Source organism: Kryptolebias marmoratus, linkage group LG23 (genome assembly GCF_001649575.2).
Source record: "Kryptolebias marmoratus isolate JLee-2015 linkage group LG23, ASM164957v2, whole genome shotgun sequence".
NCBI lineage: Eukaryota > Metazoa > Chordata > Actinopteri > Cyprinodontiformes > Rivulidae > Kryptolebias > Kryptolebias marmoratus.
Window position 1 is genome coordinate 6,310,590 of NC_051452.1, and position 18,011 is coordinate 6,328,600.

Consider the following 18,011-nt stretch of genomic DNA (forward strand, 5'->3'; position numbering starts at 1 on the left):
GGTGATTGTTAAACATGATGGGTGTTATTTTTAATGGGGGACATTTTAATTCTAGTTATTTATTGAAGAAAAAAGGGTTAAAATTACACTTTTTCAACATACAAATAACCTGTTAGAGCAGATTAAATTTGCAATTAGAGGTTCTGCTGATTGCTTTTACTAATACTAGTAATAGTACTTGTTATCGGCAAGTAGTCGCGTGTAAGTAGTTGTACTTTGTTGTTGGGCAGACAGAAAATAGATCTTTTAGCTCCAACAGGAGTATATTTTATATCTATTTTAATTCAGGACCTTGTAGATCCTCTTCAGCAGCTGTAGATGTACTTCAGCTCTTCTTCTTTGGTCCTCCACTCGTCCAGTTTTCTTTAAATTCGTGTTTAAGTCCACACCAGGCTCGTTTGAGACGCCTCCCGTGTCACACCGCTCAGTGACGGACGGCTCAGAGGGAGGAGAGGTGTGGAAACAGAACAGCTGGAGTTCTGGGAGGAAGTGGCGAGTGATGTAGTCGTTGCACGCCACAAAAAAAAATGATTCACGATTTTCCCTGCCTGGAGGTGACGAAAACACTTCAGGTTCGACTCAACGCCCGAAGCGCCGCGCCGCCATTCTGGCTCTCATCCAGACAGAGGGATGTGGTTATTTGTTCGTTTATGTTGAGACGTGAGGAGAAACAAACAAACATGGTGTACAATTGTGACTCCCCAGCCGGGTTCCTACCCATCAGCCCCTGCTGCGTTTGTTCGACAGAGAACCTTCAGAAGGACGACTGGAACTCGGACTCATTTGTTTCTGCCTGTTGCTCTAACCCGACCTGACAGCTTACAAAACATTTCAGTCTGAACCCCACATGACCCCGAAGACACGTCAATTCTCAGTCTTCTTCAGAACTTAAAGACCCACTAAAGAGCAGGGACACGGGCAGGACGGCGTTCCTCCAGGACCAGGACTGGGCACCCCTGGTTGAGGCTCAAGTCTTGGCTCCGTCCTGACGTTGTTCACATTTAGTTCTAAGTATTTAATTTTGAGATTTGATACATCTTTTGAGAACTTCAGCTTAGAGCTCAACAACATGTGGGACTCAAAAAAAAAAAAAGGTTAGATTTTATGAAGGTAATAAACGTTACAGAAGCCAATAAATAACATTTCTCTGTGGGGGGGTCTGTTTTTTACAATAACACGTTCTTTCTACTGAACTCAGATTGTTTTACATGTCATATATCATAATAAAAAGAAATTAACTGTTAATCTTTAACAGCTGGATAAGCTTCAGACATTACTTTGAGTCATGAGACAGATGCTATTTGTATTTTTGTTTGTTTTAAACCAAATACGATAACTTGACATATAAAAATACACGTTGATGCTCCTTTACGCCACAAAATTAGCTTGTTTCGACTTGGAGAACAAAATAAACCTGATCTGGTCTTTACCGGGATCTAAAATTATTCAGGTCTGAATAAAAACACGTAACAGAAAATCTGTGAGTAAAATCTGCTTCCAGAGGAGCTCAGAGCTTCAGGATCAGCAGGTTCTGCTGCTCTGGAGCTCCAGGCGTGTGTTAACACAACGCCAGGGTGGAAAGACATCAGCAATGACCTCAGAGGAGCCCATCAACCTGGGAAAGGTCAAAGGTCATTTCCAAACTATTTGGAGTCCATCAGTCTACAGAGAGGAAGATTATTCACAAGAGGAGACATTTAAGACAGATTCAGCCCGAAGGTCAGACCATGCAGTGCTCAGAGAAATGAGCTCCATCTCAGACTCTACAGGCCTCAGTCAGCAGATTAAAGGTCAAAGGTTAAAGCCTCCTCTCCAAAAACAACATGGCAGCTTGACCCGAAGGAACCAGAAGACTTCTGGAGCAGAACCAGACCAGAGGACAGATGTTTACCCAGAATGCACTGCAGCTGTCAGCACGGTGGTGGAGGGCTGATGGTTTGGGCTGATTCTGGAGTCAGATGTGAGGCCATCTGATGTGAGGCCATCTGTCCGACAAACAGGACAATGATCCCAAACACAGCAGCTAATCTACAACAGAACCAGAACCTCAGAGAGCTGAGCAGGAACCAATGAGCTGAAGCAACGCTGGAAAGAAGAGTGGGCCACAACTCCTCCACAACCACGAGAGACAAACAGGAACCACTGAGTGTTCTGCTGCTGGAGGAGGTTCTACAACCTGCTGGATCAGGAGCTGGACCAGGTTCTGCTGGATCAGGAGCTGGAACCAGTGTTTTTACACACAGCTTGAACATTTTGTTTCTGTGTGTGTTTTTGTTCTCTTGAGGTTAGATTCGAGTAAATTTAGAACGGGAAATGATCCGTTTTGAGCAACATCTGTGTGCTGACAGGGTTGTAGCAGAACATCTGAAATGACGTCAGACGTTTAGGATGAAGAAACTGTTGATCGAAGCTGCGTGCAGTTTTATATGATTCATGTTTTCTGAAAAAGCTTATCGGACTCGACTCCACCTTAAAAACAGACCATTTCTGACTAAATTAATGACTAATTCCTGACGGTGATGTTCAAAGCTCTTTTAATGACAAGGTTTTTTATTTTTTTGCAGTGAATTCAGCAAGGCGTCGACGTTACTATGATTAAAGGTTTTCTGGCACATGTATGCTGTTAGTCACACATGCATAGGCTGTATTTAGTTGGGTCTTGAGTCACGTATGTGGGGGAGGAGTGTCAAATTGCATCAGCAGCAACAACAAGCGTTGCTGGGAAGAGATGAGGCCAGCTCTGCAGATAGCACTTTGACCCCTGTCCCCCCAGCTTAACTCCATTATTCAAGCCTGTCCAAAAATCATCACTCACCCTCTTTTTTTTTGAAACGCCCGTGCCATGGCGCAGATGCCCGTGCAGGCCGGCGGCCCGAGCAGCCATACATCACCTGCGGAGCGTTTCATCCCTGCCCGGACACAGATGATAAGTTGATCCTTAGAACAAATTCCATCATAACGAACAATCCCTGCTCCTGGCAGGCACACACACACACAAAAAAAAAGCCCTGATGAATGGGTTGTTTACCTACTTCAGCGCTCGCAGTTCCGAGTGCAGGCCTGGCCTGCCAAAATGCCACTTCATTACGAGTCTGCAGAGGGCCTGGCTCTGTGACCAGCTCCAGATAGGAAATTAGATATCGCTTCACGCGTTAGCAGGCAAAACATGCTTAATGGAAGCCTTTTAAGTCTGAAATGTCACCGTTCACTGCAGGTATTGACTGATAATGAACTCGCGTATTCTGGGTTTTTACTGTTAAACGCGTCTTTCTCTACATTTCTGACCACCGAGTGACCCTGAGATGAGCCGTGAGTAAAGCCAGAAATGTGAAGGCATGAAGGGAAAGGTCGTCACAAGCTGCACGACCTTGTTGAATTATTGCAGCGTTTCCTCCTGTGGGGGTTACGGTTTGTTTCCAGCGAGGTGAATCTGAAGTTTAGGAACACAACCTCAGCTACAACAGTGCAACACGGCAACTCAGGGAAATAAATAGAGATGGAAGTGTAAATTTATTTACTTTCATTTCATTTTAAAGCGTCCTGCAGGGTTTCTGTGGTAACATATTTAAACACCAGGACGTCAGAATGGTCGTCCAGACCCTCCTCTTTTGACCAATTTGGTCGATATATGAACCCTCCACAGCCAATCATATTAAACTTTATTTCTGAAATCCTGGTTACCAGAACAATAAATTGGACTGCGCTGTACACTAAGCATTTGCATGTACACCTGATTCATTTTGGGTCTGCTTTTTTCAGACATTTCTTGTATTTTGGGGGTGAGAGTTAACAGAAAGCAGTCTCAGAGAGAAGAAATGAGTCGTGTTTCAGGATTTAATCCAGAAGAAGTGAACTGGGCTGTGCTCCTGAACCTTTGTTGTCTGACAGCCTTGGATGTACTTTTACTGGCTCTTTGAGACGCTTATTGTGAAGGATTGAAACTAGTTCTGTGAGATAGAATCGACGTTATTCCCACCATTCACACTCTAATCTCCAAACTTAAAAAAAAAAAAACCAGGGTTTTGTTTTTCCCCCCTTCTAAGTGGCTCTAATAAGCCGTCGTGCTCAGCCAACAGTCCCTCATTAATAACACTTTTTTCTGTATCACCAGGCAGCTGTAGCTTCAGAGTAAAGGGAACAAACATCCCCCCAGGCGCTCGGCTGGCTACCTGCCAAAGTGGCTTGGCTTAGCTGAAATTTCTCAGACATTTGGCAGGTGTTTGGTGGTCATTTCCCACCCAGCACGCACCTCCCTGGGCCGACTTCAGAGCAGAACCTCTCCATCTTTGTGAAAACCTCTCCCTTTGCTAACAACGTGCCAGCGCTGCGGACCTGATGCTTGTGATTTCAGCTTCCTCTCTGGAAGTCTGGCCTCTGTGCGCCGGTGAAGTGCTGGTTGACCCGTCGTTTCAGCAGGAAGATGGGGGGGGGGGAAGGGGGTCCGTGCTGTCGCTCGGCTCGGGCTACTTACCGTCTCATGAAAGGAAATACTTCAGAAGGGAAATTACTCATGATCATGTTTCACATTTGCTGAAACACAATGGGTCAGAGGAATAATAGAAAGCCAATTCGACTACATCAAAGATCAAATATCCTGCAGAGAAAGTTCTGTTTCCTGACATTCAACACAGATATATTTTTTACTTCTTTGAAGCAACAAAGAGGTTATATTGTTCTTGTTTTATTATTTCATATAGTTCAATAATCAATACATGGACAGGATGCACATCCGTGTGTCTCCCTTTAAAGACCCCGCCCATCTGTGTGCAGCTTTTATACATTAATTGTTTTCCGTAATATTTATGAACTTCAGGGGAGACCTGAAAGCTGAGGTGTTTCAGCTTCAACTCTGTTTTTATTGCAGCTGGAGGTTGTCAGCAAAATAGCTCGTGAACTACTGAATGCATTTTAATGAAACTCATTGGGTGAAGATGGCTGCCACAGCTAACTGGCACATATATGGCTCTAATCTCCTGGGCTAAAGCTTGTTGTGGTAGCTGAGGGTCACCCCGAACGGATCAACTGATCTTTAAAGCTTTGACATGCAAGGTGGCGGGTGATATGCATTCTCTTTAGGGATGCTAGTTTAATTTTGAGCCTGTTTTTGAAAGGTTGTGTTTCAGAATTGCCCCTTAAAGGGTAATGTCTCTGCCTTCTCATTCCTTTGAATAAAAATGGTCATCGGGATAAAACGTTATCTCCAGTTTGTCTCAGAGCAGCGTGACACCGTTACGTTCCCGAACTGCTGCTTTCCTGGCCCCAAACTGGAACCGTGAGCGATCCAGTTGCTTTTACAGGACGTCACCGGAGCTCGGAGGCATGGAGTCCGTTTATCCGTTTATCCGTCTGTTTGTCGGCCCTATCTCCTCGTCCCTTTCCCTTTTTCTCCTTCTGTTTCTTGGCATTTCGGGGACTCCGCTGCAGCTCTCAAATTCTGGTTCTCCGAGTTTCATCCACCTGATGTGATCTCTTGGCATCGGGACAAAAAAACATCGAGTTTCCAATGCCGCCCCCAGATGTTCAGTAATCTCCTCCAGTCGTATCGTCTCTGCCAAGTTTGCCATCTTCTCCATCTTCTTATTACACTCTTTTCAGTGAATCACCTCTCCCGTTTGCAACCTTACTCCTCTGTATAAAATCTCTTATCTGAGCAACATCTTCCACTCTCACAGATACTCTTTTCTGTTCCTTGAGCTTAATTAATCTGGATAAGAGCGTCAGACAAATGCCAGAAATTTAAAACGACAAAGAAAGTTGAAAGGTCAGAGGACGCTTTAAGAGTCTGAGAGGTAGGGAAAAACGAGCCCCAGCGAATTGAGAAGTGGGTCGAGCGTTTAGATGTTTGTGCAGGGGAGGGGTGCCTGAAATGTCCACAGCTAAAGTAGGTCACGGTTAAACTTGATAAATCTATTCTACGAGTGGAAGAGAAAGATGTGTCTCTGTAAAACGCTGTGAGGTCATTTCTTTTCACCAATAAAAGGGAAATGGTGTGGGAGGGGTGCAGCACTGCAGCGATGTGACTGATTGTACTTCTTTTTAGACGGTTCAGATTGAAGGTAAGGACAAAGAAGGTTTTATCTACGGAAAGATGATCAATTAGGAGTCACAAAAGTCTCGGCCTTCCTTGGAATCAGCGTCAGACTGATGCATGGGCTCCATGTGGGGCTTAAATAGATGTTTTTCTTTTCTAAATAACCTCCATATTAGCTTAGCTTCCAGCAGAGTCTCACAGTCAGCTGTTATTATCATAAAAGTGGACATGTTGATGTAAAGTAAATGGCACGCTACTGCTTTTAGCCACTTTGTTGTTCTCCCTTTCAGCGTAGCTTTGCTCAGGCTTCTTTGTTTTGCTTTTCTTCTCTCATTAATTTCGACACGGCGGGGGTTGGAGGTGTCGTCCGGGTCTGTGGAAATGTTCGTTTACCTAAAGTTTAATTTGACTTTGGGCCCGTCTGTCCAGATCTTTTCCCTTGTAACCACGGCAGCAAGGCAGATGAGAGTTAGTGTTGTGTCACGGCTGGAGGAGGAGGAACTGTGACCGTGTGTTTAGAAATGGCGGCGTTTAGGATTTTTCACTTTGGAGCCCATTTTCCAGAAACACTGTTTAAGGGCTCCTGTGTGGACGGGGCTGTTTCTTATGTATCTTTAGTCAAGGTGATGACTCACTCGGCTTAGACTAGTTGGAGACTCAAAATCTTAAGAAAATTGGTTAATTTTCAGTTGCAGTCTCAACGAGTTCTGAGTGTTCGTGACCAGTGAGCCGCATCGCCGCGCTTCGGGTCGCAAAATCGTCTCGTCGGTCGCTGCCGTGTTTCTGATTTGATGTTTCTGGAGTACGCTTTAGAAATCAGAGCAGGCAGAAATAAACCAGTTGTTTTTAGAGCTGGACGTTCAGACGCTGTAGCCTCGAATGTTTCCTGTTCTTTGGAAGTCTCCCGTCAGGTGTCGGCTCCAGGATGAACAGAAACCAACATTAAGACATTTAAAGACATTATCGTCCACCCTTCTCCTCTCTGCAGTTGGTGATTATAAACAGAAAATCCAACTTTTTAACAGGTTCTTCATGTTTCACTTATAAAAACACGATTCCTCCGACAGCATGATGTAAAAACAAACGGGAAAAAGAAAGATGTACTACTTTAATTGCAGCTGTGAAAAGTGACTTCTGGGTGAACTTCAGAGTGAAAAACTAAAAAAAGAAAACGGGACAGAGGGAAGCAAATAGATGAAAAATGCATTCAGCTGTGAGACCGACTGAGATTTAGCTCCTGACGGTTTTATAAACAGGTCGGTGGAGGATTTTCAGGGATTTTTATCATCATATAATAATAATAATAATATATCTTTGAAACATGTGGATTCTAAAACAAATATATTTAAAGCTCACATCAGCAGACTCTGAGCACCCTGTTTGTTTCAGGATTACAGCACAAACATGATTATATTTATCTCTTTTTATTATTTTCTTTGATATTACAACACAAGAGCTTCGTCATCATCTTCATCAGCGCCTCCGCAGATCTTCATCCCTCACCTGAAACACTGCTTTCCGCCCAGCTCCACCCTGAGAAAAAATGACAGTGTGACAGCTCCCCGGTCTTAAAGAGACGAGAACAATCCTGTCGTCTTTGTTCCCCAGCCAAGGCGAGCTGTAACACCTTGACGGACGCCGTTTGAGTATTACGCTGCGCCCCAAAGAGCCGGGAGCCGTGTGAACTGCAAATACAGCGTTTTGTTGTGAAAACAGCCGTTAAGAGCCCGAATCAATCACAGCTCTGAAACGAGGCGACAGTACGCAGTGGCTGTGTGCCAAAGGTGGGCAATAACTGCCCGGCAGCATGGCGGCATGGCGGCCGCGGCGCGGAGGAATCGATCTCCTGACTGAGCCGCAGCGTTCACTAAAGTTCGCTGAAGACGATCATGTCGGAGCCTACGGGAGCGATTGTTCGAAGGACGAGGCTTCCGCCCACGAGCATGCGGCCAGGAAATAAAGAAAATAAAGCTCCTTTTGTCTGAAGGGGATAAAAACTTGCGCACTGAAATGTCAACCGCGGGCGGCACGGGCTCGTGTTTGTTCGCAGGAGCGAAACGTCAAGATCGGCACCAGGTCAACGGGGAGCTGATGACACCGACGAACACGGCCGCTTATTTCCATGGCGTTATTCACCGCCGTGTTTGGATTGTACCTCGTTCAGCCGCGGCCAGCGAAGACCCCTAACCGACCTGATGATGATGATGATGTCTGTGGTGACGTGCTTCAAGTGGAGAATCAACACGAATAATCAAGAAAAACATTCAATTTAATCTCAGTCGTGTATTGTTGCCAGTCAGGGGTCCTAATCTGTTTCAGGTCCATCGTATCACAGATTGGAAGGATTTCAGCGAGTCGTTATGGTCGGTGATGCCGTTTGTCCCAGTAGAGTTGCCGTAGTTTCCTGTCGTAGAAACATAAAGCTGTGTTTTCACCTCTTATTCATCTTTTCTGCCCCGAACCCTGAAGAACATCTGGAAATAATGTTCGAAGCTTTAACCGTCTTTAGTTATTTTGGGTTTTGTTTATGAATTTCCAGTGATGCCCAATGCTAACAGCGTTAGCTTTTAGCTGTTCTGTGGCATTTTCAGCAGTAAGTTAGCAAGTTAGCATCTGTGCTAACAGCTGATCAGCAGCCTGTGATGAACAGGCTTTTTAACCTTTAATAAACATAAAAGTGTTTATATGAATGTAAAATAAAACAGCTTCAAACTTAATTAGCTCAACTTAAATTAAAAACGCCATTAGATTAAATGAAACTGCGAAAGTAAAATGATAATTTTAAAAGGTATAAAAGTTATATAAATACCAGAAGTCACTCATATCCTGAACCAGCTGAATGTTTTGATACCTGGATAATTAAACCATCTGAAAGTAGGCAGAAGTAGTTGGATGCTGAGAAACAACAAGAAGAAAGTAAACAATAGTTCACAGGAAAAGCTTAGATTTTTTATATCTTTACAGATTTTGTGTCTCCTGGTTTGTTTTAGGGTTGTCCTAAATTTACCAAAACGACTCCTGTTTCGTTTTTTGGTAACCTTCTGGCAGAATGTCGTGTTTGTTTTAAAGTCCACCATAGTTCCCACTTCTCTGCTGTATTCCCGTCTTTCTGCTCTTCAGTGTCGCAGATTTCCAGCCTCTGTTTTCTGCGACTCGTTATAACGACTCTCTCATAATGATCTGTGGACAGTGAACGCACCGCGCCGCTGCGTTCGCTTCCAGTCGCGTAAAATGGGCCTTCGAAGCGTCACGGTCCACAGGGACTGGCGCGAGGGTCGTGTGGCTGATGGGCGAACCCTCCACGTCAGCGCCTCCCAGCGTTCGACGCCCCGCAGGAAGCGGGGAACATAACGTGCGAACGCTGATGAGAAAAGCCCCGTTTGGAGAGGATGAACTTGCCAAATACAAGCAGGGGTTTGAGCTCGCCTGAAGGGGAGACCTTCGAAGATCAAACCTTTTTTTATTTTTTTTATTTTTGGCTGCCTGGAGGTGGGATGTGGTCGCAAAAACAATTCCTTTTCACCCCGACCCGTCAATCATCGCCCATGAAGGCAATTTTTCCCAACATCCGGCCTGATTCAGAACACAGCGGAGCTTATCTGACAGCGTTTTAACTCTTATTATCTCGCTCTTTGCTTTTCAACATGATTCCTGGTGCGGATGTGAGCATGTAGCTCCGGGGCGTTTTGACACTCAGCGCGTTGTGATGACAGAAGTTCAGCCGGTTAATTTCGCTGCAGCTTCGGGAGCTATTTTTTACTCTGAATATTAGTTTTTAATGGAGGAAAAGCAAAATAAGATTGAAGTCACTGAGTTGGTTGAAGGAATTCATATCATCCGCCGCCTTTCATGCCAGAGTTTTGGATAAAGATCATCTCATGTTGGGAACTTTTATTTTCTTTAACCTTTATTTTACCAGGAAGATAAATCCTCCTTCTGTCAGGGAGTCCTGGCCAAAATGACGGCGTTGCGGTAAATTTGGTAAAATCTCGCCGCTGACAATGTGTCTGATCTGATCGGAGTATGTGTTGGGAACGACTCTCACCTACTACCAGGCCAAATGTTATATTTTCCTGAATTATAGCCACTTTGTGAAAGCTAAGGTCGATTAGCTGTGGCAGCCATCTTTAATTGTGTTGTTAATGAGATGTGAATCCAGTGATTCTTTTCTAAAATCCGTCCAGTTGTTGGTGAGATATTTTGCTAACAGGACAGACGAGCAAACGAGTAAAACCGTTCTCACTTCGGCTCCGGCGGCAGGCGATAATGGACTACGTGTGCGATGAGATCATCCTCCCACGCCTCCTTTCTTTGCGCCTCCACTTCTTCTTCTCTTTCTCGTGCGCGCGCACACAGTGCACGTCTGCCCGCGCTCCCAGTCATTTCTGCGTTTTTCCCTCCCTCTGCTCTCACGGCTGCACCTGTTGCTGCGAAACGGACCGGGCCTTCGTGGGAAAATGGACTTTGACGAGGGAAGAATGTCACTGGGCACGCAGAGGGGCGGGGCCACCTCGCCGGGCGCTCGGCTCCCTGCAGCTGTTAACGCTGTTGAAAACGGTGGCATTAACCGCCTTCGCTTCAGCAACGTGCATCATCTCTTCTTAAATTAACCTCCTGAACTGCAGCTTAAACCTAATTCTTATTTTTTTAAACGGTGCAGAACTCATTACATAAATTCGACTGTTTGTTCTGCTCCTTTCTGGTGAATTTAAAGACTCAATAAATTGAAGGCAGGGGACAAATCCTAAAAGTGAGGAGTAATTTTAAAAAACCGGGGAATGTAGGGTGAATTAAGGTGGTTTGAGCGAACAATACCGGGGCCTTTTTGTGGGTAATGTTCTGTTTAGAGCTCAGAAGTGTTTGCTCTGGTTTAGTTTCTCTCTATTTCCATCCAGCACGCCCCAGACCTCGGTAATCGCACATAAGGACCCCCAAGAAGAGCGTTTAACTGGAACAACAGAACAATTTCCCACTTGAGACCTCACAAAGCTCGGTGGGAGTTATTCAGATTGGTGCCTTTTCTCCTATTTTCATTTCAGCTGAAGGTTGCGTAATGACGGGCCGCGGGGCCGGAGGAGAGAGCAGCGATTTTCTGAAGCCTTTTCTGACATTTATTTGCATGTTTAGAAATATTTTACACACGAGCTGCACATCTTTTGTACTGAGCTGGTTTAGCTTAGCGTTCGGCTGTAAGATATGCAAGAAGCCGGCTGAAAGAAAGGATTTCTGACCGTCCCTGGTTTTGTCAGCAGTCTGACTGTGACGCTGGTTTTACCTCCTGGATATCAGTTTGCACAAACTTGCTGCCTGCGTCGATCCACAGGAAACCAGAAGCCTTTTTATTTTGGCGGGAAGCAGCCTGGGTTTGTGTTTGTGAGCGGAATTTAGCTTCTCTGCCTTTTTTTTTTTTTTTTATAACCTTCAGTCACGCCTGGCTGGATTTTCCTGTTCCTCTTTAATAAATAAAAAAGCTCCTCCTTTAATTTGGTGTTAAATCTGAGAGAAGATAGATAAAAAGCACAATAGGAAGAGGGAAAAAATTGCTTTTGATTTTGTTTTCCCATTTAATGTTTGTTTGTTTTTTTATTTGCAATGAATTACTTCCAGATGTCCAGCCCAGCATGTTATTATCTTTAATATTTGTAACTTTTATGCTTTTTAAAATATTAAACTTCATTAAAAACGAAAAATACTCATAAAATGACATCAAGATGTTTTCCTTCTTCGCTCCAGCATAACTGCTCTGTTTTTGTCTTATGCTGCGTTTAGCTTTTAGCTGCTGGTCTGCTACTTTTAGCTTTAGCTGCCATTTTATTACTTTTAACTGTTAGCTAAAGTTTCAAGACATTCAGCTGTTATTATCCAACTTTTTGCTTTTAGCAACCATTCTTCTAACTCCAGGCTTCAGCTCTGGTTTTGCTGATTTTCGTTCTGTTCTGTTTCGGCTTCTTCAGCAGGTTTCTGCGAAGTCGTCCGTCTCATAACTTTCCCGACGAGGTGTTTCAATATTTAATATTAAAGGAGTCTCTTTCCTCCTCTCCAGGTGCCATCCTGGGACGCTCGGAGACGCAGGAGTGCGTCTTCTACAACTCCAGCTGGGAGAAGGACTGGATCAACCGCACCAACGTCGAGCACTGCTTCGACGAGAAGAACAAGAGGCGACATTGCTTCGCCTCGTGGAAGAACGTCTCGGGCGCCATTGAGATCGTCAGGCAGGGCTGCTGGCTGGACGACGTCAACTGCTACGACAGGTACACCGCAGGAAGTCTGATCAGAGGGAGGTCAAACCGTTTATTCAGAGGGGAACAAAGAGAAGTTTTTACTTTTCAGAAAGGACAATAATGCTACGAACATGCCTTAAACGTTTCTCCTCTGTGTTTTTGTTGCCAAAAGGTGAAAGGCGGGGCTTTAAATTAAAAATCTGTAAACATAGTTTGTTTACAGCCGTAGTGACTGAAAGTAGGTCAAACTCGGCGGCCATATTTGTGTACCTACAGACTACAACCAACTAGATTAGGTCAGTCACATGACTCAAGCTTCCACGTGGTGTTCAGTGGACTCGGCTCAGTGCTTTGTTTACATTAGACGCGTACCCGCGTTTCAGAATTTCACATTATTATATCTGGAAAACTGCTTCAGCTCAATTAAAGATGGCCACCATGGCTAGCTGACTTTAGCAGACCACATCACAGATCTGTGATGCTGCAGAATAACTGAAAGGTGGTAATAAAATATTGTTTCCACCCAGTTTTCTGTGTAAACAATCAGAGGTGAGGGAGCGCTCTGGAGGACAGATGAGCAGATAAGCTCCGCCCCTGTGTCCGGCCGGCGTGTCCATCTCCCGCAGGAAGCGGCAGCAATGATATAATGTTTGAAAAAAAGCAGAACACCGTAGATTCACCTTGAGCAGTTTTTTAAAATCCTGCCGTGTGCTTCCTGGCACAAGGCTACATTTTAATTACAGAAACGGACCGATTCAAATTTCTCTTTGGATCTCTATTTCAAATGAATAGAGTCTAACCATCTAAAAGTACGCTAATGAATTTGTATTCTTGTAGTTTATTGATATGAGAGCCCGAGCCTCGGATGCTCAGAGGCTGGCTTGAAGTGGGTTTTATTTTTTATTATTTCCTGGTTGATGAAGCTGCGGCAGGATCAGGAGCGCGCTCAGTTCGGGTACCTCTGCTCAGACGGCGCCGCCTGGCCTCCCTGGAGAGCGCAGAGCAAGTCGAGGGCGGCTGCCACTTCCTTTGGCTTTTATCTGATGGCTGAGTGAGAGTGAAATCGAGAGAGAGAGTGTGCGTTTTATCGTGCGCTTGTGTGTCTGTTTGTGTCCATGTTGGCGTGCGTAGGAGTTATTTAATAAATGTTTTGTTTCATTGTCCTCTGCGGCTGCGAGGGAATGAAAAGGAAGGAGAGGAGAACGTGTGTTCGTGCTTTTTGCATAACGTCATCTGTTTTAAAACGTCCTCGCTTTGAAATATAAATCTGCCTCGGTGTTGCCGTCCGCGTGTCTCTGATCCCCTCTTTCCTGTCCTCTGCAGCAACGAGTGCGTGGAGAGGAAGGAGAGCCCCAACGTTTTCTTCTGCTGCTGCGAAGGCAACATGTGCAACGAGAGGTTCCTGTACGCCCCGCAGAGCGACCCGCAGAGCGATACGGCGAGCGGCCCGAACCATTCCACCGCCTACAGTACGCACAGTCCGCCATGGCAGCATCCCACTGAGAGTTACAATCACTGCTGTCTATTACAGCCACACAGTTAATTTAATTCCTGCTTACAGTATACGTCTCAGCTTCACAAGTGCTTCGCTAAGTGCAGCAATAAACGCTCACATTTTAATCCCAAAGTGCCAGAATGTACAAGAAACAGACACCAAATCAGAAACTTTTTACATCCAGCTTTTCTTTGAACGTCTGCCATCTTCTGAGCTCCCAGTTGCTCAGGAATTAAAAGATTGATCAGGATGTAGAAGGCTTCCGTCTGGTAAAAAGTTCAAATTGTCTGTCATGAAATGGGGAAGAAAACTGCTGCAGATATTTTCTTTCAGAAGGGAAGATTTAAGCTCAGTTTGGAGGAAAAATCTGCAGCTTTCTGGTCCCGGTGGTTTGGTTTGTGGTTTTACTGTTGTCTTTAAGGTTTACCTTCAAAATAAGAGCCTAAGTCTAAGGGTGACTAAGTCTCAAAGAAAACTTGTGGGAAGATTTGTTTAATGACCGTAACAAGTCGGGATTGGGAAGGGGCAGTGATAGCTGAATATTCAAAATCTGGTTTGTGTTAAATATTCAAAATGTACCAAGAGCGACCATCATTTGTTTTATAATCCAGGTTTTTATATTTTTAAGTAACGTTGAGAGCCTTACAAGCTGATGTTATGGAATTATTTACCTGGTTTTTAGCCTTGGAGAGCCTGAAGCTAACTCTTGTAGCTTGCTGCGAACGTTTGCTTCAAAAAGAGAGACGAGTGTCGCAAAGCTTTAAAGACGAAGAATTATAAAAGAAGCGAGTGGAGAGATGCTAACACAGGAGCAAAACCGGCACCAGAACCAGCTGCAGGCGGGAACCCAACCTGGATCTGATCCGTGCTGCGATTAGAGAGAGTGAATTTAAACTGACTGTCAGAAATTACACCATAATAACCGTCTCAGGCAGTTAGAATCCGTCTGGTATTTTCACTTCTTCGGTGCAGGTAACGCCGCCCGCGCTGCCGAGTGCTAACAGGTTAAGAGCGATCTCGCTGCGTCCGATGAGACGCCGGTCTGTAAAAACCGTTCCAGTTTGTTCGAAACGCTAAAAAGACCAACACAGGCTGAGCAGAGACACAGTTGGCATGTTTCTTCTTTTAAAGACACAATAATCCGTCTCGTGGAGATGTTTGAGCAGCGTTTTCTCTCCTCGGCTGTCCTTGCACTCATCACTCCCCGGCTAACGGGCTCATCTGTCTCTTTGTGTTCCTTTTGAATTTGACTGTGAGAAACCTGCAGACAGCCCAGAGTGAAACACTCTTCACAAACACCCTGAGAGGCCCGCCGCACAGCTGCTGCAGCCCCGGCCCCGCCTCCTTTTCCCACCCTCCCCTCCGATGGTGGCGGCGAATCGGGCGCTCCGTGACGGAGGGGGGAGGGGGCGTCACCCGGCCGCCGCTGCAGAGCTCTGTTATTTTTGGCAGCAGGATTACGTTATGTCACGAGATGGATCTGCTAATCCTGCGGCGCTCGTGCGCGTGCGTGCGTGCGTGCGTGCGCACTAATCTGATCTCTAAGCGCAGTAGCACTAAGCCTGTGTTGTAGTGCTGCGCTTACAGATGATGGCCGCTCAGCGCCCGGCCAATCAGATGCTTCAAAATTGCCACGTTCCCAAAGCGATGAAAGAAAAACATCTGGATTATTTCCTGTTTCCTGTTTCTACAGATCTAGCTTGTGCGACCTGTTAGCACTCAGAGTACGAGTTGGGGACAACTCTCACAGATTTTAGCTCGGTATCTGTAAGATTTGCAGAGTTAGAGCCATCAATGTGCTCATCCTCTGGATATTTTACTAACACAGGCAGGTACATGGTCACCCAGCAGGCAATAAGAAGGGGATCACAGTGTGTGTTTAATTTAACACAAAAATAAGGTTTAGAGCACTTGGAGAAGTATGTGTTACACATTACTAGTAAACGTTTGTGTTGTTAAAGTTTGGGAACGTGTGTTGAAGTTGACCGAAGTCTCTCTTTCCCAAACGTCTGCCTGCAGCCACCTCCAACCCGGTGTCCTCGAAGCCGCAGCTCTTCAGCACCCTCCTCTACACCTTGGTTCCCATCATCGGCCTGGCCGCTGTCGTCCTCCTGTCCTTCTGGATGTGGAGGCACCACAAGCTGGCCTACCCGGCCGCCCTCGTCCCCACGCATGTAAGTCAAACCCCACGCCGTTTTCGGTTCCGGAGGTGTTGTGTTTCCGCGGAGCTGCTCGCCCAGGCGGTTCGAGTTTCTCTTTCTGTCCGTTCAGCCGCGGTGACCGTCGGGTCCCGCTTTTTATCGGTTAATTGCAAACAAAGGGGAAATGTAAAACGCCTCAGTTCCCGCGTGTCAGATGGTTTCTTTCCTGGAAACACCTCCTGCAGGCACCGGCTCGAGGCCTCGGAGGCACAGACAGCGTTAAAATACAACCTGATTCTGAAAAACGTGTGACGAGCAGATCTCATTTTACTGCCATAAAACAATAAATTTACCTTATTTCTTCCAAAAACAGGATAAGTCTTTAGTTTAACGTTTGATATGTCTGCTATGTTCCATTCTGAATGAAATACAGGTTTATTTGATTCTCAATTCATCAAATTCTGTTTTTATTTACATTTTTTTGTCTGAACTGGGCTTGTATTAGAAATATTCCAAATAATGAAATTTTTTCACAGATCTGGTTTAATCTGTAACTAAAAGCAGCAGAGAGACAGAGCTACGGCCAGCCAGGAGGGACAAATTGAAGCTTTTCTCTGATTTGAACAGAAATTCTTGAACATGCACTGAAATAAAAACATAAAGATGAACGATTTTTCAGTCGCATCTGATGTCAAACCTGTAGGGTTCCTTTTCTCTTACTGACAGTATTTATCTTTTTACCTGATGTCTACATTTTTGACCGTTTTCGTGTCTTTACTCGCATCGTGCGGCCGTCTTTAGACCGCCTCGCGTTCGGCGCAGGGAGTAAATCGATTCTCCTCAGTTTCTGCGATCCGAGGCCCGTCTTTACTCGACTGCAGAGAGGAGAGACGGCGCACAGAGCTCTCCACCGTATGGAAGAGGAGTCAGGGGCCTGTGCATTATTGATGAGGCTTTATATAGACAAACAAAACTAAACACAGAGAAGCTCGCAGCGCTGCCTCCGAGGGTGGAGGCGGTGGGTGGGAGAGCGGGGAGCCAATTCTCTCCACTTACTTATTGTATTTGCACAGAGCAGGGGGGGAGATAAAAAAGACAGTTACACAATGCCGTCTGGAAACGAAGCTGATGTGGTTGGAAAAACAGCAACGCTAAGAGGCTTCGGGGAGAGTTTTACCTGGACAGGCGTGGAAACAAAGGAAGCCAAAGGTTTCCTTCAAGGAATGCATGTCGCCCGCCGCGTTTCGTTTCAGAGCTTCAATCTGAGATTAACTCATAATTAGAGCGATTATGTGAAATCCAGCTCGATCTGTTAGCTCTCGGAGGAAGGTTATAAGACCACGCCGGATTTTAGCTCAGTCTCTGTAAAACTGACTGAGACGCGGCCATGGCAGCCATCTTGAACGCTGTCTGGGGGTTTCTTTGAAATCTGCGATATTTTGCTAAGAGACAAGACGGGGTTTCAGGCGAAAGTGGTGTCGGCGGCGCGGTGAAACGAGTGCGGGGAGGTTGACCAGGTAACGGATGAAAACCCCGAGCGCCCCCTTCCTGCACGAATCACTCGAGGAAAGGAAAGGAGGTCAGTAGGATGCATCTAAATGTCACCTCGTTTGCATTTTCCTGTTTACCAGCTCGTTTAGAAGTCAGAGAAAGGCTTTAAAAAGGAGGAGAGAGGAAAACAAACAACCTGTTGGATTAAAATGCTCACATTCGAGGCTGAGTTTTGAAGGAAAATACCAACAAGAGCATCGATTTTCCCAGATGGAGTTTGACTCGTTCATCCCTGACGTCCGGCGTCACGTTACGTGTCGTCGTGCAGGAAGTCGGTGAAATGTCAAAATAAAAGAGGGATCCGTTGATTGGAAGCCGGTTTGTGCTTCGTCATGACTCTGCGGGGCTGATAATGCAGCCAGCTCCATTGCGGTCATGCATTTTTAATGGCTGACCCCACGTGTTGGATCCAGAGCATCCGGCGCCGGCAGGAGCGTTTTCCCCGCTCTCTGATGATGTTCACGTGCAGGTGGTGGACTTCATCAGACCGCACCCGTCTCAATCAGCAGCTGGAGTCTGACGGCCGGTTTCAGTCATTTAGTTGATTTGTTTTGGGGAAAAAGTCGTTTTTC

At 45.6% G+C, this 18,011-nt stretch overlaps 1 protein-coding gene across 1 annotated transcript in view; it reads left to right on the forward strand.

The window, feature by feature from the left end:
- The window catches only part of LOC108245115 (activin receptor type-2A), a 45,398-nt gene that overhangs the window by 9,217 nt on the left and 18,170 nt on the right, over positions 1 to 18,011 (forward strand). The window contains exons 2-4 of the mRNA XM_017431775.3: positions 12,075 to 12,282; positions 13,576 to 13,721; positions 15,767 to 15,921. Coding sequence (XP_017287264.1) covers positions 12,075 to 12,282; positions 13,576 to 13,721; positions 15,767 to 15,921 — 509 coding nt within the window. The remainder of the gene's footprint in view (positions 1 to 12,074; positions 12,283 to 13,575; positions 13,722 to 15,766; positions 15,922 to 18,011) is intronic.